We start from the raw sequence: 21,929 nt of genomic DNA, 5'->3' as shown, positions 1-21,929 counted from the left end.
AACTTCTAGTTTTAGGTCCACTTTCAGATTGTTTGTTCTCTCCTTCTGACATCAGAAGGTCACATACTTCCATACTTCCAGGTTCAACTCCACCTACACAGCTCCACCTCTGAATGCAGCCTGGGCTCTGATAGCATTAATAAATTTAGTGTAGTTAATTATAAATGCAGCAGAGTATGAGGACAGAGGTCACATAATCTCCGCCCACAATTAGACAGGAAGCTGTAACCTGGATCTCACATGGTTGATTCTCCAACTTGAGCCGTGTGGGGGTGGAGGGTGGAGGTACTTGAGTAGTTTGACTTCAGGGACGATTTTACTTGATGATACTGATTAGAGAAAATCCCTCCCTCCCTCCATCTTCTCCCTCTTCTCCTGTTCAGGGTGGTGGGGGTGGAGCCTATCCCAGCAGCCTTCCCCCTGGACAGGTCACCAGTCCATGGCAGGGCCAACACACAGAGACAGACAACCATTGGCTCTCCCAGCCACGCCTACGGTCAATTTAGAGTCTGGATTAACCTGGTCCCTCTTGATGTCTTTGGACTGTGGAGGAAGCTGGAGTACCAGAGAGAACCCAGCAGGAACAGGGAGAACATGGAGACTCACACAGAAAGACCCTGTGCTGCAGCCGGGGCTCCACCCACAACCTTCTTGCTGGGGGCCACAGTGAGGACCACTGCTCCACCGGGCCGCCCCACTGTGCTGCTCAAAGAGAAAATCAGTCGCTGGTTTCTTGGCAGATGTTGGATGACCTGATGATGAGGGTGACCTCACAGATTTGAAGGTCATATCAGAGCAGCTCAGCTCACAGACACACCAGGTCACATGACCTGTAGAGGTCAACGCTCACACAAACCTCATATAGACGACGATCAGTCACATATATTGTACTTTTACTTCAGGGGAGGAGGGAGAGTTTCACTTTGAACCAAGTATTTGTGTATTTCTACTTTCAGACTTTCTTTGTGCAGCAATCACACAAAGCGTAGAGAAGCAGGATGCAGCTGCCTCTGCCTCGCAGCGCCCCTGGTGGCAGCAGTCCTCACCTGCAGAAGTTACCCTTTCATTGCACACTGTTTATTTGGACTGGTTTGAAATATTCTGTATGATTTGTCGTTATTAAAAAGAACGAGACACATTTGAGTTTTTTGTATGTTTATTTTTTAAACCTTTTTTTCTTTAAAAAAAAAAGACAAGGTCCAAGTTTGTTGGAAGCCCCGCCCCTCACGCTATTCTCCCCAGCCAGCAAGCTCAACTGGAAGCAACCAGCAAAGAAAAATAGTCATATGGACAATTGATAATATACACCCCATATACAGCATTAGTGGTCTACCGTCATGTGACCAGGAACACGCCTCCTCCACTGAGGCTCCATGATGACTGCTGCCCTGATATGTTCATCTCAACAGCAACTGCCAACCAGCCACGGCTGGGGGGTTTGACTCGTGTGGGTGGGCTTCAGGTTGCCATGGTGAGGTGAGGAGGCCAACGGCAGCTGCCTTTCTTTGTACACCATTAATGGCTCAGCTGACCAGTTACAGAACGCTCGCGCCACCTCACCTCGCCACGCAGCGCCACGGCTCCGCTGCAGACCTGAACACCCCCACCCCCGTGAAACCAATCAGACTCAGCTAAGTGCAAAGGTTAGGAGGCACTGACACACACATTCTGCCACCTGGAGTAAATGTCACTACCGACCCTCAGCGACCGCTCGCCATGATGGAGGAACTCCAGCTGATTCGCCCCTTCACAGGAGGCGGAGCCACAACCCACAGACTTCTTCAGTTCCAATTCCACTACTTTCACCTCATCCTGCATAAAGTAACAGCCAGTGATAGACAGGGCAGCGTGCATGTGCGTGCGTGTGTGTGTGTGTGTGTGTCAGTGACCCCAGCAGTGATAGAGACAGCATAGAGAAGGTATCCGTGTGCATGAACTAAAGAAGCAGCCTGTAGTCGGTGTGAGCGTGTGCAGGAGCGGCGGCTACAGACAGACAGACTCCCAGTGTAGCTGCAGATCCGAACTGTCCAGAAAATCAGCTGAGAAGACGCTCGGCGGTGTGTGTGGAGCCAGGGGGGCCAGGCTCGTCCCCCCGTCCCCGTCCCCTCCTCCTCCTCGCCTTCCCTCGCTGCTGCTGTTCATCCCGCTGCTCCCGCCCACCATGGAGATGTCCAGCCAGTCCATGCTGTCCAGCGTGGGGTCGCCAAAGTCCAGCCCCGTCGAGTGGGGGGAGAACCCCAAGTCGGAGGTGTCCATGGGGGAGGGGGGGTGATCCAGGATGCTGGCTGTGCTCAGCATCTGGCTGTGGAGGTCATCGATCAGCGTCAGAGCGCCGTCCGGCTCCACCCCCAGTAACGGCGCCCCTGTGGTGCTCTCCAGGAAGTCCTCCAGACGCCCGCTGCCTGTGCAGGGCTCACCCAGGGGGGGCTGTGGGGACCCGAGGGCCTCTGTGGGGGTGGGTGGGGAGAGGTGGAGCGGGGATGGGGGAGAAGATGGGGAGGGTGAGTCAGAGTGGAGAGGGGCGAGGGAGGGGTCGGGGTTGGCCTTGAAACCAGGGATTTCTATTGGAGAACAGGAAGAGACAGATGGCGTCAGTACAGGTGAGGACGTGATGATGTCACCAGCGGTTTTGAGGTTTACCTCCACTCTTGAGCAGGATGTCGAACAGGTCGTCCATCTGCTGGCTGTTCACGCCATTTCCCTGCTGACACACAGGAAGAGCCATCAGCTCACACACACGCTAACACGCAAACGCACACACTTACACGTACACGTTAACACGCACACACACACACACACACACAGATGCAGACATGCATGCAAACACACACACGAACACACGCACACACACAGTCACACACACACAGACACACACACCCTTTCCTCATCATCTAACAACTCTCTTATTTGTTCCGGACCAACATCTCCATCTCCAGCCTCCAGTTCAGACCCACAGACTCTCTAACACCACAGAGGAGGATTCAGGCCACAAGCCAACGAGTCACATCAAGTCAGTAGAGAGTTTTTCTAAATTTAAGTCAAAACTCCAAGAATTATCATTCATGTCACTGGGTTCCTTGAGGCGGCCTCAGGTCTTCCTCGGAGGCTCTGGTCCTCCTGAAGCGGCCCAGCTGCTCACCAGTCTCCCTTCAGGGTTGAGTAGTTTTCTTGTTCTGAGGTTCTCTTCACTAACATATTTACTGCAACTGTATTATGATATAGAGAGAAGTACAGTGCTTGTATGCGTTTAGCAGAACACAATGTGATTCTAGAACCTCAGCATGGGGAGAGAGAAGGATGATGGGAAATGTAGTCAGAGGAGGAGGAGAGTTGGCGGACCGACACAACACAGCAGCCCACAAGGCAACACCAGACCAATGACTGGGTTCTGACAGCAGAAACAACAGCAGGGCAGAGGGACAGCGGCAGGTTTAAAGAGAGGACATACTCTGGAGCGCTGAGGAGGAAGGGAGGTGGTGGGTTTGGGAGAGGGGGGGGTAAAGAGAGTGTGCCGGTCGTACGGCGGACACGCTGTCTCTCTCTGGCAGGATGGAGGATGAAATGAGAGGAGAAACAAGGAGAAAAGGTCAGTGAGGTCGAGGCCGTGGAGATGAGATGACGAAGCGGCACTGGGCGAGGATGAGGAGGCGCTACCTTCAGAGAGGAGATGATGCTGCTCTGGCTCTCGATGTCTGACATGTCGTCAAAGAAAGGCTGCAGGTTCGGGGGAGCTGTGACTGATGTGCTGGGGGGTGGAACGCCGTTGGTGTCCAGGTGCAGACCCGTCTTCTGTCCCTGTGTGTGGGTGGAGAATTGAGAGGACTGAGAACTCAGCCTGAGGTTTCTCATCCTGCCTGCTGATGTGTAACTGTGCTGGTGGCGACACCTTGTGGCAGAGGGAGGTCACTTCCTGTAGGACCCAAACTGCTGCTCTTCTCATGACATGAATTTGACTCACATTATCATGCCTTTAAGAACAAGTTAGATTTTTTTATCGAAGTGAAAAAAGGGGAATTAAATAATAATGCTAGCATCAGTATTAGCATGCTAGTGAGTTCTGGTTAGCAGTAAAAACAGTGTTTGCTTGAGTGAAATGTTCTCTCGTTTGTGCGTTTATATTCCAGCCTAGACCAACGTGGAGGACAGACTGATGGACGTGAGCCACATGGACCACATCTTACTTGGCTTTTTGATGGTTAGAAAGAGTCAAACTACAGGAGTGAAGGTCCCTCAGGGAGGGACGAGCTGGAGACAACAGACAATGGAGAACAGACAACAGAGAACAAGCTTGGTGACGGGGTTTGCTGATGCAGACGCTCCATAGCAGCTGGTTCTCATAAGTCAGGTAACACCTAAACATCCTCTCGCGTACGACAAACACATCATCGTGACAGATCCTGTACTACCTTTTTGATTGGCTCACTCACAGGCTCCGCCTCTTTCTGCTCTTTTGATTGGCTGTCAGTGCTCGGGAGTTTGCTTGGAGTCGACTGCAACCTCTGGAAGAAGACAACCAGGAGATGAAGACCTCCGACCTGATGCAGGGGGATGTCATGTTAGCCCCGCCCAGCCCCTACCTTCAGCGTGATGCGTCCATTGGTCTTGGGCAATGAGGACACTCGGCTCTGGCGGTCTGCGGTGTGACTGGTCAGAGCGATTAAGTAGTGGTTGCCGTTGCTGTCGGTGACCAGTGTGGGCGTGCCGTTGGCCTTGAGCAGGTCCAGTGAAATGGCCTGAGTGCTGTTCTGTTGGTTGATGAAGACTGGGGTCACCTGGAGACACAGCAAGGAGGACACACCTCTCATTAGCACGTCACCTTGATACAGCGATGTCACGTTTTACTGACTGATGATGTCACACTGATCCGACACCGAGTGGAGCCGATCCATCTGCCACATAATCACTCGTTTATGCTCCGCTGTGAGTTGAACGTTCATTTGGTCTCAGCTGGTGCTGTTTAGTTAAACTGGATTTTAATGCTAAAACATGAAATCAAGCACTTTGTATTATTTTGTTTCATTTCTTCATTCACAAGCATTTGACAGCCAAGTTCAGCCAATGATTTGCTCTCATTCAAGTTGGGTTTCCATCTCATTAGTGACTGAATTACCAGCAAACCGTGAAATGTCTCAAAAGGAAATGCAGGAATTCCCAGTCACAGCCGTGTGTATCGTTACCCTCGCAATGAAAGCACGTATTGTATCACCTCGTTTATTCGCTCCAAACCAGGCGATGGGAACGAAACCCCGCAGCAGACCAACAGCTGATCAGACACCCGAGTTTCAGATTCACTACATCAGAGCTAACCAGAGCTTCTATTTCCTGCGCTGTCCATTTTCATGAAAAGCAAAGCCTGCCAGCTGAGTTGTTTGTGTCTGAAACTGAGGGAGTTCCTATTTTGCCCGAATGTGATGCTAACTGAGGTTCTGAGTTCGGCCCGTGTGTCACGACGATGCTGCTAGGGGGATCACCTGCTGCGTGGTGACAGCTGCCGTCGGCTGCTTCTGCTGCCGGTTCTGAGCCTTCAGCTGCTTCCTCTGCTGGGCTTGGTTCCCAGCCGGCATCTGGGTCACTGTTGTCTGATTGTGCGCCTCCTTCAGTTGAACGTGGTTCTTCTGCTGCGGTTGGTTCTGCTGGGCCAGCTTCTGATGCGCGAGTCTCTGCTGGGCCAGCTTCTGCTGGGCCTGGAGCTGCTTCTGCTGGGTCTGCTGGATGATGAGCTGCTGGAGCTGCTGCTGCTGCTGCAGGAGGATCTGAGCCTCTTTCTTCTGCTGTTGCTGTTTTGGTGGCGTTGTCTTGATCAGTGGACTTTGCTGCTGTTTCTGGTGCTCAGCTTGTTGGACCTGCAGCCGGTGAATCTGCTGCAGCCGGAGCAGGGTCTCCTGAGAACACTGTGTCGGCTGGGACACTTTTTTGGCTTGGGCCTCCTCCGTTATTCCATCCATGCCTTCCTCACTCTCCAGCTCCTGCTTCACCTTCACCGTGAGGCCGTTGGGGAGCACCGGAGGCTGGATGGCTGAGGCTTTTATCAGTGTTTGAAGCTTCACCTCCGGGCACGTTGCTCTCTTCTCACTTCCTTCCCTCTCCAACACCACTCCACCTACCGTCTTACCCTGCTCCAGCTGGGATCTGAGCGTCTCCACAAGCCGCTGCTTCTGCCTCAGCATCCTGGTTAGCTCCTCGATCTGTTTGTCCTTCTCCTGGAGCATCTGGTCTTTGTCCATGGAGGAGGTATCCATGGCAAATCCAGAGAGGGTCTCTGGAGGCTGGACTGTGGTGGGTGAAGGTCTGGAGAAGCTGCAAGAGCTCTCAGCCTCCTCTTTGACCTTGCACAGTAGTTGTGAGCAAGGGGAGACATTTGATGGGTGCTGAGGTGAAGGGTGGAGGGTGAGCTGGGTCAGCGGAGAGCTCACCTGCAGGTGGAGACATCAGCTGAGAGTTAAAATGGGGGAGGACAAAAGTGGAAGTGTGTTTCATGTAACATGGATCTCACCATTTCTCCAAACATGTCTCCATTGCAGCTGGTTTCATCTGGACTCATCCCCGCTAACGACCGCTCAGACGGCGTGGGAGACACAGGCGGGCTGGAGCTGGTGCTGCCAAAACGCATGACCCGACCTGGGACAGCCTGCCCCAATGAGGACAGATCTACCTTGAAGCCTGCCTCTCCTGAGTGGTGGTCCAAGGTAGAGGCTGTGGTTGGAGAGGCTGCTGTTATGCTAGCAGCGCTCGGCTGGACGGGTTGTGATATGCCATTTTTAAAAACAGCTGCACTTGCACCTTTTTGTTCTTGGTAGTTGCGGAGCCGCTCGATTAGATCATTCTTGGTGCCAGAGACAGTCAAACCACGCAATTTTAGTTCCTGCTTCAACTCAGCGACCTGCAGGGTGAAACCACAGCAGCACTCAGATAGCAGCTGCTGACTCAAAGGGAGAGAACAGGCGTGAAACTGCCAGAAACCAGTTCAGAGGGAAGACATAGAGCTAGAGTTTTAGGGGACGACACTGCTGATCCTGAGCACAAAGGTCTAGACTTTATACAATTTACTGTTCCACTGAATAAAATGCATCCAAACTTGGACCAAAAATATGTTCACATTTTCAAAAGCCTTCCATCAACTTGAGTTTCCAAAGCAACAGTCGATCTGTCTCTTTGACTAACCTTGAACTCATCCAGATTGGCTGGCAGAGTGCCTGGTTTGGCTCCTCCCACCCCCATTTGACTCTGACGGGCAGTCCCGCCTTGACCGGACGCGGCTGCACTGGTCGTGATGGGGACACTGCGAGAGGGTGAAGGGCCAGAGTTGGAGGTGGGAGGTGTGTCTGGTGGTTGCCTGAGGACGGACAAACAAAGTACAAGCGTTTGCTCGATGGAGGAGGAAATGTTCTCCTCGTTCCAGAGCTAAAACAGAGTGGGACTTCCCCTCCTGGTGGAGGCGAGTGGCACGGACCAAGGAGGAGAAATTTGAGAAAGATCTGTTCTATCATCCTAAAAATGGCATTTATTTTTTACACTGCAGTCGCCCGAGGTTGACTGTGGGAGGTCTGAACTGGTTGGTTCAAGCAAATGTAGACGAGCCATCTGAGGAAGAGCGGCTCGACTGTTGTCATCCTCACTTCCACACACACTCACTTGGGGGGGGCCGGCAGGATGGTGTGGTAGTTGTAGTGCTGCTGCTGCTGGCTGAGAATCTGCAGCTGCAGGAAGAGCTGCTGCTGCTGCAGGAGCTTGGCGTAGGACGAATCCATCTGAGGAGGACGCTCCTTGTCCGCCTTCTGGTCCGGAGGGATGTACTGGTGGTACTTCAGCTTCTTCACCTTCATCCAGGTGACAAAGACAGTTCAAGGACAACGCAGAACTTTAATAATCTTATGGACACAGTCAAGGAGTGACACTGCTACTTTAGCCCAGTCGGCGAGCTGCTCACAGTTCCCACACCACACGTATTTAGTTTGAGTATCAGAGAATCTGTGTCTGTTCTTTTCACTGTGGTTGAAGTAACCATGAATCTCAACATTCCGAATGAATCTTTCGGCTATCCAGTCGGAGCTTAAATGTCATGTCAACGTCTCTCAACATTAAAGTTGAGCCAGAAAAGGCATTTGCACAGAAATGTGAAAAATACAGGCCGAAACGTCCTGGGAGAGCTGAAACACACCAAATAAGAACGTAAGACATCCAAATAATAAACTCTGGAAGTGCCATTATGCTGAGTTGACACATCCACACATCGCATTAACTCGATTTAACTGACCTTCGGCTTGTTGTCCTTTGGTTTCTTGGGTCTGTGTGGAGGACGGTCTGAACTCGTCTTAGCCTGAGACTGCAGACAGAACCCGTGAGAAATGGGGTCAGGGAGGAGGAAGGGAGGACGGAGGAGACGGGGGTGTTAGACAGTTATAGCTGCTCGACAAAAGCAGATTAAGGTCAGATTTAGTCAAAGTCACGACAGAAGTCAAATATTCAGACGTTGGCTGTTTGTGAGAAGCAGCATAAAAGTTTGTGTTCCCGCACCTTGAGCTGCCCAGTGGCTATGCGCGTGGCTGTGGGGGTCCCTGCAGTCCCGTTTGTCATTTTTTGGGAAGGGGTGGAGTCCGACCCATTCACCTGGAGAGGGAGTGGCGGTGGTGGAGGCGGGGGAGGGGGCTGCTTGAGGAACTGATCAAGTACTTTGGGTTTGTGACTTGAAATTTGACTTGTTTGTATTTGAGTGACATTCTGAAATAGTACCTGTGTGGGGGACATGTCTCCATTCTGAGTAAGGACATTGGAGGGCGACAGCTGTGGAACAGCGCTCAGAGGAGAGTCGTGACTTGTCAGCTGGTCTGGTGACAGCGCATCACTGCTGTCTTCATCTAACGAAGAACTCTCTCCTCCAGCGCCCTTCGGTGAATCTGTGACACACCAGAAACATCACCAGCTCAAGTGAATTGATGGTGGACGAGGACTGAACGTGGCTGACGCCAAAGTTCCTGCTGTTCTTCTGCAAGAAGGTCCGAGAGCAAATTGCCAGAAGGAAATGAGCAACGTGAGGGAAGTTATGTATGTACCTGCATGTTTCCACATACTTCAGGACTGTGGCCAAACATAGTTGTTACAGCCAGCTGGATGACGCAAGCGAGAGCTGAGCAATGGAAGTGAGTGTGTGTGTTTACACACTCAAGACAGGCGGGGACACCTGGATGTCCTAATCACACAGGTGAAGGTGCGGACTGAGCGTCACTCAAATGCTAGAGGTGGTGCAACAACACCGTCATCCATCACGACACGTCGTATCTCTCCATTGAGTTGAGAGAGCATTTGTCAATTGGATCAATAACTCATTCTCCTCTCAGTGTCTGTGTGTTAGCATCCAAACACTCACTATCGCCGAGCAACGGTCCTGGTTGGGTTCTGTCTGGAAACCCAAGCCCACAGGATTTTTCTCTTTTCCATAAATCACAGTTATTAAGTGGAATTCACATCGGAGTCACGTTTATCTTGCTGAAGAGAAATTCATGAGTACGATGTCACCTTCTCTTACAAATACTGTAAAACAACGCTACAAATTCTTACCGAGACTCAGCAAAGCTCAAGTCCCCCGTCATGTGACGGGGCGACTTTCCAACCCTAGCAACAGTCTGAAATCCCTTTTCACAAACACACACATGTATCAGTTTGTGTGGGGGGTTACCCAGGGGCGACGTCTGCAGAGGGCAGCTGACAGACAGGATGTTCTTGTGAACCAGTTCAATGGGGCCCGGTCGGTGGGAGATCTTGTCATTGAGGTCATCGGCGAGCCGAGCTCTCTTCAGCTGCAGCTGCTTGGCCTGCAGGGAGGGCTCCGCCGACGTCTCTGCAGAACCGCAACATGCGTGTAAACACACGTAGGATTTATTAGGACATACAGCAAAGACTAGCTGGCACAGCTGTGGCTTCTTTTCATCAATTCATTTATTTTCAGTCAATCCAAAGCCACGGGAAGCTGGGTTTCTTCGGAGGTGTTGCTGTGGAGCAGGAGAAGCCTTTGAAACTTGCTGCCATCAAAGTGATATGAAAGTTGAGGCTTGTGCACACGTTGATACGGAGTAGGAACTATGCAGTAACCCTTGGACTTGGAACTGGTTCCTATTTGTTTCGTGGATGCTTCCTTTTTGAATAAACTTTTGCTTGTTTTTATTTACCTTCCATTGCACACTCTTCATTTCTAAGGAAATCATTTAGCAGTTCTCATGCTTAAAACGACAATAACTCACCCTCCAGAATGTGCATCCTGACCAGCTCAGAGCGCTCCGGACGACTCCGAATCTTCCTCTTCAGATAGTCTTCAGTCTGGACAGAGAGGAGGAGGAGGGGAGGCAGGATGTGAGAGCACGTCCATACTCGACTAGACTGCAGCACACGAACCAGAGATCACGTTTGGAACATTTTTCAGAGTTGTGTGACATAATTCTTATGTCTTGCGTCCGTGTGTAGACAGTGTGCAAATTTTCCACAACGAGTTATCGAGAGTAACAGACCACATGCAGACGAACTTCAGTCTGCACCAAGCAAGCCATCTTACTGCTGCTTCCATTGGGACAGCAGGTACCTACAGCTCCAGAGTTACCTGCTTCATTGTGTCTAAATACACTTCCACCAAGCAGAGTTTGAAGGACTCGTGGAGACACTCACTCTTGCTCGCTCCAGGCTTCGCCGCTGTTCGTGAAAGGCTGCTGGGCTCTTCAGCGCTGCAGAGACAGAAGTCAGAGGCGACATTAGCAGAAATGGGACTCACAAAGACTCCGGAGAGTTGCTGTGTTTACAAGTCACACCTATTTTGCTGAACATGGGAATAATGCATAAACTGACAAGCAAGAGCGCTGGTGTTGTTTGATTCTGGGTCGACAAGCAAAGCGCCATTTTACAGCTATGTTGTGGAATAGCTGGGTACAAGTGGCTACACACACACAAACACACACACACACACACACACACACACACACACACACACACACACACACACACACACACACACACACACACACACACACACACACCGCTGTCACTGAAGTCTGTTCCAGGTGTTTTTTTCCCATAATCAGACTGGGTACTGAAGGCATGTGGTCGGTGGAGTGTGTGCCAACACTGTTGTTCCATTCTGCTTTATATACTTCTTTAAATGTAGAAAAATCCAAGCCAAAAACCTGATCTGATATTGAAGGAACACGGAGGATATTTTTGACTTGATGTTGAAACAAAGGTTTCGAGAAGCTCAACCACCACAAAGATGTCAACTGGGTTTGGGGAAGGATATTGGGAGGGCAGCGGCAGTTAGGATGATGTAAGATTGTGATGATCTGATTGGTCAGGAGCTGGTGAAATCCTTGCCAGGGGTGTGTTACATTATGGGTGTCAACTGTGCCACAAATGACTTGGGGGGGGGGGGCATTCCTGGTGTCACAGCCCTTGGAAACTGACACACCAGCTGTGATACCATCAACAGCCACTCAGCCTCCGCCAGCTGAGCCAACGTGAGAGAGCAGAACAGATCTGTGATGAAGACCAGGGTCATCATCTATCGGTTCCACAGATTGTCATACGGGTCTTGAGGTTCCTTCACCATGGCGGCGCCAGAGGGGAAGCGGATTCGACCGCAGCGGTACGACCAAGAGGTGGTTTGTCTCATGCAAGCTGGCACAGGTTGGGGCGAAGTGGATCCAGCAGGAATTGCAGGGGAAACTCATACTAAGCTCATACTGTTGGTGTCCAAGCTTCACGACACGGTTCTACTGTCACATGAAGACAACCAGAGCATAAAACTGAGGAACCAGTGACTGAAACCTGTTCTCCCTTGAAGGGGAATTATTTTTAAAATAGAATCAATTCTATTCTTTAGTCTCCAATTTTACTCAACAAAACTCGACAGTGAATTCAGGGTTACACATTGTACACGTTGGAGAGGGATTAAACCTTAGTGCCGTGGTCCCAGCGCTCTGATGTGCACCTGCCCGCCATCGCCGCCTCAGGCCGCAGCTTTGGTGCAGACATTATGGTTTGATATGAAACATTAAAGCGGTCAAATGTATCAGCCATGGGCTACAATCTTTATTTCTTAGTTATGATGCTGTACATACTGTACTGACCGTTGTCCTAGCAACCACAGCAGCTAAGCAGGTGGAGGAAGTGCCTCGAGGCCACCGGCGCCATGTCTGTAGCCTCGAGGCTTCAGGACTCCTGATTACTTCCGCCCAGCAGTATGGAGACATTTGTTGTTTTCCCTGTCCAACTGCGGGTGAGTTTTGAGGACTGCAGCTTCCACCAGCGCGAGGGGGGGCAGATGAGGGCCGACCCATCTCACACACTCACAACCTGCACTTCTACACCAGAGTGATGATGTGAGACCACGACAGGAACTCACAGAGCTGCTCCACTTCTCGTCTGGTGAACCCAGCCTCTTCTCAGCGGTGACATCATGCTGCTCACACGACCCTACAACAACCCCCCTGTGCTACGGGCCTGGGCAGCTACACCGCCCCGACTCCACCTGACTGTGTCAAAATAAGGGCGTTTGTGAAGTCCAGCATTAAATCTAGATTCTCTGCTAGACCTCCTATGAATCCCAGCTTTGTTTAGCCTCCATCACAGAACGGTATCGTGACAATGAACTCCTCTACCCAAGTCAGCTATGGTCCGGCAGCAGGCCTCCATTTACTGCAACTCCCAAATGGTTGCAAATGAAAGGAGAATAACAAGCTGCTGCTCCAGAGCATTCCTGCATGACGAGGAGCCCCAGCCAGGGGAGGGATGCTACTGCAAGGCAGGAGTACAGCAGCTGGAGCACTCAGCAGAGTCTGATGTGAGAGCAGCTGCTAATGAGACGCTCAGCTTGTTCGGAGTGATTGAGTCACTGGAGTTGAGCTCAGCTGATCTGCAGGGACCCTGGAGGTGGTCTGCCAGATCCAGACGACCAGCCTCCGTGACAGCCACGCTCCATCCATGCAGATCTTCTATCCCAGCACTGGGCTCCTAAAACTACAATCACAGATGAAAACTTTCTCTGAATGATGAATGAATGCTGTCTGAATGATTTGATCAAGCATAAACTTGTATTCAAGTGAATCGATATTCGTCTCAGTCAATCCAACAGAACCACACGTACACTAATATTCAAGTATTTGGTCTTTTACAGCGATGCAGGAATCTGTGCCTGAATTGTACATCAATGTGAAATTTTATGACAAAGATGAAACGATGCACTGAAACCCAGAAATCAGGGAGTTTGTCCAGGAGAGGAGGAGCAGAGCTGGGAAACGGACACGAGGCGGCGGACCCTCGAGTGCTTTTACCACCTCTCCTGTGCCAACCATCATTAGTTATCAAACTAATGGCAGAAACATGACAAGTATTCACTCCTAACCAAACATTTCCAGTTGGTAAATTTACATAATTTAAAATTCCAAAAACTCCTTTTACACCAGACTTGAGGAAAGTTTCCCCTGAACGCTTCTGGCATCTGTTAACCAGCAGCTCCTGTTTACGTGAGCTGAGTGTCAGTATGACTGCTCCACCTGACCTTCACTGGCTGGAGCGCCATCTGGTGGATCAGCACCAGTTGGGTGGTACTGGAACTTTACTGCAGGATTTCAATTTTCTGCTCAACATCAACAGTTTTTTGAATATGTACAAGTACACAAAGTCATGACAATTCAACAGTATCGTGTTCAAACTGGCGCAACCGTGAAAACATTAAAGTGATGCTTGCATTCTGTGGGACAGCAACCAGAGAATGAGAGGCGTTGAAAACAACTCTCGATGACGACAGTTGGACGACATCTTTCCCTCAACTGTCAATAGAGATCAGCTGGTCACGACGTTCTCCTTCTGATCAATCACTTTTATGTATTTCAGTTTTTTGGCCAATTTAGATTTATTTGTTTAAAAGTTAAAAACATCATTGCGAAGCTGACACACATGTTAATGTATCTTTTTGGATGCAAAGGTGAACTTTGCTTTGCATGTTCATAACAGAAACAACAATTACCATATGATAGTTATGAGGACCAGCCAACTGAAATCTAGCAGCGCTAACAGAAATATTCTCTAAGAAAATAAACCAGAACTAAAACAACAAAAGTAGCTGAAGTCCAAGTTTATCGATTCAGCTGCGTAGATATGTTTTTACCTCAATATGACTGGAAGCAGCGGGTCTGTTTCCCCCTTAACTGAATACATGGGTGATTGAATCTCAACAATGACAGCTGGCACACGGTTAAAACAGTAACATGACCACTATCATACACGACACATGTAAATACACGCATGTGCGTGACAAAAGTAACAACTAGGACAAACCCAGGGCTCTTCGTGGAGCCACGGCTGGACTTTTATCACTACATGAACATCTAGCCGTACTTTAATCTGTCTGAGAAATGCCGCTTCGTAAAGAGGATCTCCATCCCTTCAGATGTGCGGAACTCTTAAACAGGAAGTAGACACAGAAGGGGAAGCTGCTCTACTTGATAACAAAAAACTGGTGCAAAAGCGCCCCAAAATAAGACACATGAAGAGTGGCTGAGAGTACATGCAGTCGATAGGAGACGGCGGTCGATTCATGACCTTTGTAGACACACATCCTGTTCATTCTATGTGCATAACAACAGGCATTATCGTATTCGCCGCCGCGTAAATCAATCGAGCATAAACGGCACCATGTTGGTGTTAGCATGTGTGTACGCTAAAACTGTAGTGGCCTCAGCTCAAATGCAAACGTGCTGGGAAATAAAACCCTTCAGGCACTGGCTTCAATGTTCTGTGTGTGTGTGTGTGTGTGTGTGTGTGTGTGTGTGTGTGTGTGTGTGTGTGTGTGTGTGTGTGTCTAATGAGTTACATTTTCAAGGGCACTGTTGGCTGAAGCCCAACAGCACCAACATACATGTGTGGGGCACTTACGTGGCATGATCCCTTGGCTGACCAGTTCCTCTCGTGTGCGTCTCTGTTGGAGTTTGAGCTGGAGGACTGCATGAGACAGAGGAGGACAAGAGTCAGTGCTGGCCGGCCGGCGAGGAAAGAAAAACTGCAGCGACGGAACTCTATTGTGTCTTATTGTCCATTGATCACAAGCCCATAAATGTTGAGAAAAAACACAGGGAACCCACATGCATCTGGACGGACGTAAGGAACATGCACACTGAAAGGCAGAACGTCCTCCCACTTACCATTCGTTGTGCTTTTTTTAAGCTACAGAAGAGGCGGGTAACAAGGAGGGTTTGAGCAGCATAATACACACTTCCTCTTCACAGACTTGGGGTTTTAACTACTGTGTGTGTGTGTGTGTGTGCGTGTGTGTGCGTGCCTTTGTTTGTTTGGGGGGGATGTCGTTTATCGAAAATTACACAGATAATCTAGACAAACCAACAAAGGAAGAAAAGGAATCACAATGCAGACCAACTAAAGTCCAGTTTATGGGCTGATTGTGCAGTCACTTCAAAACAGGAAGTACCTGTTACATAAGAGTGAAGATGGAGAGGGAGGGTCAAAGAACGTGGTGCAGGACACATGAAGGCAGACCATGTTTGACCTCAGTCTCTGCAAACGCAAAGTACACGCTGACGTACAGACCAAGGCTTCTCTGCTGGCAGCCTGTTGGAGCCCCGTGTTCATCACTGACTGAATAACAGTCGCCAGCTGTTTCTGAGTGAGAAACTCAGAGTCAATTTTCTCATCCATGGAGCCGTCACAGGCCGCAGATATTTGCTGGCTTGCTTGTGGGAGGATGGTCTGTCTGACGTTGACAGGATCTGACATGACAAATACATTTGCACTGCTCTTCTTAGCAAGAGCTGGTTATCATATCAAAACTGGTGTTCATCCACTTCCTCATGCTTCTCTTGACTGTTGTTTTCAGAAACTGCTTACATCAAAGGAGAGAAGTCAGGACTATGAACTCAGTTAAAGGTGAGGTGTTTTACATGGACCAGCTGTCCCTGCTGAAAGGCTGTGTGTGTGTGTGTGTGTGTGTGTGTGTGTGTGTGTGTGTGTGTGTGTGTGTGTGTGTGTGAAGTTGAACATGCCACTGAGACTCCCTGAGCACGTGGTTCTGGTTGCGTCTGCTCGTTTCAGGACAAGCAGCACCTGTTCTTTCCCACTAACAAAGTGACATCACTTGTGCTGCAAGGCAAGCTAACTGTTTAGCCGGCCTGCGTAGCTGCTGTAGCATTAGCCCTCTGTTATGACAAACAATCCATGTCTGGAAGGCAACAGTACATGTCCTATGACTTAATGCCAGCTCCTAATGTGCGTCGGTGCAAGCTAATGTCATTCCTTGGCTCTGGATCCTCGCTGGTGATCCCAGCTCCCCACCTAATATTTACAAGTGAGTACACACAGCATCTCTGAGCTCTCCAGGCTCCTCTTAGAAGCAATAACATGTCAATTCACATCCGCTTATGTAAACATACATGAACACAGCCAGGCTGCCTCATATACATGCTGCTCCCCCCCTCCGTGCACACACACACACACACACACACACACACACACACACACACACACACACACACACACACACACACACACACACACACACACACACACACACACACAGACCCTTCAGGAACTCACTTGTTGCCTGGACATACACACGAATAGAAACCACACACAAGCTGAGGGTGCCATGGTGTGCCAAGTGCAGGGTAAGATGCCATCATGCCACTCGGTACTTCCAGGGAAGAGGTTTATTCTGGGAAAGAGAATTTTACACTTTCCCTCTATCCCGCCTTCACATCTCACTCCCCCTTACATCCTCCTTCGCACACACTCCAGTTCACTAAGTTAGACTCACTCTCATTGACATCCCTCTTAACTCATCATCTTGATAGAAGGTTCTAGTTGAACAAGTTCAGGGGTTTATAATGGACTTAACTGACATTTCGAGAATTTGAACGTGACACAAAATGATCTAAGCGATTGCAGGAGTCACACTGTGACTGACACCAGATAGGTGTGAAACTCATCCCCAAAACAGGAAAAAGCCTCAGTGCTGCAGCTGCAATAGATTGGAGAACCACAAGTAAGAACTGCTGCATTTGTCTCAGAAGTACAAAGTTACAAGGCGGCATGGCTCAGAGGTCGAGTGGCCGTCTGACAACCGATGGGACAAAGATACACTGAAAATGTCAAAGAAGGTGGGCTGTTGTGCTGCCCCTCGCCGCCGTTCTGGGCCATGAAGTTGACACGACTCAGCAGACGGTCAGCTGGTGTCTCAGTTCTGCTTGTGCTTGAGAGGAAATATCCCTGCATACTAGCATCTGTTCCTCAAGAAGTAAAACTGGAAGACGTCAGATTTAATAACCAGCGTTGGCCTTCCATTTTTACGCCTCCTGATCTTCTAATTCTTGTAACTGAGAAAATGTCTGCCGAGAAAAGGTGCACCGTTGAGTGACCAGAGGATGTGAAGCTGAAACATAACCATGTTTTCTACTTCGCATATTTCCAGTTCTCTAAAACAGCTAAAAGCTACCCAGTACGACAAGAAAGGCCTTCTAGTGCCACAACCCAACGCTGCTACCATCACCAGCCAGAGCCCACCGTCGGCTCCCAAGTGCATTTAGAGGTTTGAACAGGACAGTGGTTTGCTTTGTGAGTTCCCCTCAGAAGTTCTATTTCACTGATAAAGGTAAAAGATCCTGACCCACTGGGTTCGGTGAAACCTCTGGACTGTCAGCACCATGAATACGTTTAACGACGAGCTGCGTGTTCCAGTTATTAGGTCACCGCACCGCCGTACACACGGACCTCGTCTCCTACTCACCCCCAGCCCAGGTGATGCGGGTTTTTAAATTTCACGTGTCAAATGGAACCAGTGAAAGTATATATTTGCTCCAACATGATCCCCTCAGGACTACAAGCCTGTGCTTGGTCCAGGTGGCTCCATCCCAACAGGATAAGCAATGGTAAACAGTCACACAGCCCCGCCCCCTTCCTGCTTAATTTGAAATGAGTTGCAGACAAATGGATGGGTTTTCCAGGCTTGCCTGGACCCTCCACTCTACACTTACACTGCTGCCACAGGGTGCTGGAGCAGAATCAGGGGAACATTTCAGGTAAAGATCCTCTCCAAAGATTCAGACATCTTCCTCGAGCATTGGAATGATGACTGCCTCCAGCTGGAAGGAGTCACACTGCCACCTTGTGTCTGGAAGCAGACTGGAATGAACTACTGAATTCTTTCTTGTCCATGCAGTCTGGGACAACAGCAGTGATGCAATTAAATGACCCGATGGAACACTAACTACAGCTCAATGTAACTAAACAACTGGCTATCCAACACTACCTATTTGCTTATCAGTTGATTTGTTTTTAGCCAATCAGAGCATTTGCTGAGGAAAACCATGCAGTTACCACCATCAAGGGGCAAAACCAGGCCGTGAGTGGCTGGGCCGAGCATGAGGAAGTCAGACTACGTAAAAGTCAATCATCTATGTTAAAATATGGCCCTTTATGGCAACCTGTTGTTGGATGTGCATCAGAGTGATGATGATAATATTTGCAAACTACAAAAAGCTAAATCAGGATTCAAATGACACTGTGGGATCAAATCAGGTTTGAGGCCAGGATGGTTAATTTAAGAGAGGCAGAGCAGTTTTACTGGGATAGTAGGCCACAGCCAAAGCTGGCCGGTGCAGTCAGGAGCAGTCGGAGCGAGGCAGCGACAGCAGAGAAGATGACAACAATAACATCAAACCACTAGTTAGACAACATACTTGGCCCCAGGATAACTGGTGGACTACTGCAACACCCTGAGGCAGAGGCCAGAGACCCCGTCCTCTTTTCACAACTAAAAATGTCATGTTATGTTCTGACCAGCAGCAGGAGGGCGTCCATGTTGTCGTATGGAACAAAGCAAATCAAACTGTAGCTAAGTCACTCCCAGTGCTCATCTAAATCCATCCATCCATCCATCCATCCATCCCTCCATGTTCTCCCTCTCCTCCTGTTGAGGGTGGTGGGGGTGGAGCCTATCCCAGCAGCCTTCACCCTGGACAGGTCACCAGTCCATGGCAGGGCCAACACATAGAGACAGACAACCATTGGCTCTCCCAGCCATGCCTACGGTCAATTTAGAGTCTGGATTAACCTGGTCCCTCTTGATGTCTTTGGACTGTGGAGGAAGCTGGAGTACCAGAGAGAACCCACGTAGGAACAGGGAGAACATGGAGACTCACCCAGAAAGACCCCGTGCTCCAGCTGGGGCTCCACCCACAACCTTCTTGCTGGGGGGCCACAGTGAGGACCACTGCTCCACCGGGCCGCCCTAAACTAAATCTAAGAAGGATAATCAATTATAAAACCTCCAATAAGCAGCAATGACCAATCATTTTCTTTATCAGTCCATCAATCATTTTCTGGATTCGTTCAAGTCTATGCAATGTCAGACAATTGCGATTTTTTTTAATATTAAAATGTCTTGCGGTCTTCTAATTATGGCATCTAGACAAGTATTTAAAAACTATTTTCTAAAGTTTCCAGACGTAGTTTGTTTTAACTTTACTCCTGTAACTTGTTTATGTCCGTCTTCTATTATTTCATCAATTCTACATGTAACATGACTGATGTCAACATTTCTACTGTGCAGAGCATGCATGTTTGCAATGGCACCGAGTTCCCAGACGTGGCTGCTGACGTGTGACAGGGCAGCCAGAGGGTGGCTGCAGGTTCAGAGAGCCGTCTGACAGGAAGCAGGAAGAGGTCAGGCAGTTGAACCAAGATGTCGCCGGCCAACTGGGCTAATCCTGCGGCACTCATGTGTCACTAGACCTACGGTAATTAAACACGTCTGAGTGCTGTTCCTGTCCTGAAAGACCCCAACACCTGGTACTGGGTGGAGGAGCCTCCAGCCGTCTGTAGCAGCACACAAGGGCTGGAGGCTCCTCCACCCAGTACCAAGTGTTGGGGTCTTCACCCAGTGAAGACATGCATGATACATAATCACAGCCCCTGATGTAGTCACTGCCTCTCTAAACAGAGTTCACACTTGGCAACGGTGCTGGAAATGTTATATTTGTAAGGCTGCTAATGTTCTCCTGCATGAGCTCATCGTTTACGCATTTCTGACAACGAGCAGATCAATGGAGTGTTTTTGAGTCTGTCTTTAGTTTGTCCTTCACGCTTCTGAGCACACGGCCCTGCCGACGGCTTCACACTCTTCCCCTCATCAACACAGCAACATACCAGGAAATACTGGCTGGGCCATGATGTCATTAGGAGAATCACAGCAGCTGTGATGAGTGATGAAGGGCAAGCTAGGAAACCCCACCGTCCTTATGACTGATGCATGCTGGTAGCAACCAGGCTGCTGGGGGCAAACTCAAGTCTGGCTTGGCTGGCACTGGCAGAGTTCTGGTCTGGATGGAAGTGGATGGTGCTGTTGCCGCTGGACTGAGCGGTACATGTCCAGGACGAGAGCTTCAATTTGCTGCTGTACCTGCTACCTCCTGGATGCCAGCACCAACTGCACCTAACATCACTACTGGGCCTGCTGGATAGACAGGAGTCACACAACTTCACTCCAAACAGAAAGTTTGTAAAAATTAGACGTGGTTTAACTTATATTTGTTGGGACAGCTGTAACACAAACAGCAGGCTCCATGATGATGGGATAGAAAGGTTCACGCGGACACGCCACACTCACTCACTGCAGCAATGGTCGCATCAATCAGCAACATTCCACTTTCGCCAGTCCAGCTGAGCGTTTGAGATGAGCTCCCCATAAAAACATGTTGGCTGAGGAAAACCCAACCTTCCACACTGAAGCTCTGTAATTCTCTCTCTCTCTCACACACACACACACACACACACACACACACACACCTCTGTTTATCGGAGCAAAGACACTTCCCTCCCTGGACCAGCCAGGAAGCCATATTGACTATTTACATGACACCATAGGGAACTGCTATGAACCTGCAGAGTGAGGCACATCAACACAAATCAGATCAGATGTCTCTAATGAGTGTGTGCAGCTCCAGACTGCCCACCTTCTTTCAGGCTGTGATAGACATGTCTGTCGTGATCCATCTTCAGTCCTGCCTTTTCTATCTCATCTCCCATTGGAGGAGAGCCCAAGGGGGAGGGTTCAAAGGACAGGCAATGGTTGGTGTCCAGCATTATCATTCAAACGGCTGATCAGTTAGTGATTACTATTGATCGACATTGAACTTCTCATTTAAAAGCAACCCTTGTCGCTGTCCCAATGCTGGATGTTCAGGCGAAGAGCGTAGAAGAGTCCTCGATGAGACAAACCTGCACCCGCTGTCCCTTCACTTAGCTGTCCTCTAGTTCCACAACAACACAAATCAACTGTGTCAGCGTACTCCCACACAAGTCCAAGAAAAGCTCCTTTCTGAAATGAAAACGGTAAGAAAAAGGCTGCAGCAGTCAGTCCTCTTCTCCTCCAGAGCCACTCTCCTCTGTGTCAGAGTAATCGATTGGTCTGTGTCTCACTCTCTCTTCCTCTCTCCTTCCCTTGCAGTGGCAACTAGCAAGTCACGACAGCGTTGTGAACATTTCCCTGAGAGACAGCGAGAGAAATCCACAGGGCGAGGGGTGGATGAAAAGAACACGAGAGCTGAGGGAGGAAGCTGAAAAGAGGCCAGTGGCCAAGGAAGAGAAGAGAAGATAGCAGTGAGCTCAGCACAGGGTGCCCAGAGAGACCGCTCTGGTTGCAGCTCCACCTCTCTCTCTCTCTCTCGCTCTCACACACACACACACACACACACACACACACACAAGCAGGGAGTGCTGCTGATAAAGTTCTCCTGCTCAGCTGTTGCCATTCATTCACTGTTGGGGGGGGGGGGGTGTTGTGCTGCCACGCAACACAATCAGTTCTTCAACACTTTCTGGACACCTCTGACTACACACTCCCACTCACAAAATTCGATGTCAGAACCGTTTTTATTGGACAGAGG

General features: G+C 49.6%; 1 protein-coding gene across 7 annotated transcripts in view; it reads right to left on the bottom strand.

Annotated features, from left to right (window-relative positions):
• Window positions 1–1,144: 1,144 nt before the first annotated feature.
• Window positions 1,145–21,929, bottom strand: part of mrtfab (myocardin related transcription factor Ab) — a 41,443-nt gene continuing 20,658 nt past the window's right edge. For 2 of the 7 annotated variants that reach the window (XM_086194430.1, XM_086194425.1), the window contains 16 exons: window positions 14,911–14,976; window positions 10,654–10,709; window positions 10,236–10,311; window positions 9,674–9,835; window positions 8,731–8,894; window positions 8,515–8,658; window positions 8,255–8,323; window positions 7,633–7,817; window positions 7,162–7,333; window positions 6,494–6,880; window positions 5,472–6,413; window positions 4,578–4,772; window positions 4,407–4,499; window positions 3,655–3,795; window positions 2,641–2,704; window positions 1,145–2,561 (listed from right to left, as the gene is read on the bottom strand). In XM_086194430.1, coding sequence (XP_086050556.1) covers window positions 1,984–2,561; window positions 2,641–2,704; window positions 3,655–3,795; window positions 4,407–4,499; window positions 4,578–4,772; window positions 5,472–6,413; window positions 6,494–6,880; window positions 7,162–7,333; window positions 7,633–7,817; window positions 8,255–8,323; window positions 8,515–8,658; window positions 8,731–8,894; window positions 9,674–9,835; window positions 10,236–10,311; window positions 10,654–10,709; window positions 14,911–14,976 — 3,494 coding nt within the window. In that variant the 3' untranslated portion in view covers window positions 1,145–1,983. The other 5 variants (XM_086194432.1, XM_086194428.1, XM_086194426.1 and 2 more) reach the window with 5 other exon arrangements.

The sequence above is a fragment of the Aulostomus chinensis genome, chromosome 23 (assembly GCF_037954235.1).
Source record: "Aulostomus chinensis isolate RoL2024-O1b breed Wild chromosome 23, RoL_Achi_v1.0, whole genome shotgun sequence".
In the NCBI taxonomy this organism is placed as follows: Eukaryota; Metazoa; Chordata; class Actinopteri; order Syngnathiformes; family Aulostomidae; genus Aulostomus; species Aulostomus chinensis.
This window is presented reverse-complemented; position numbering and strand designations above follow the sequence as displayed.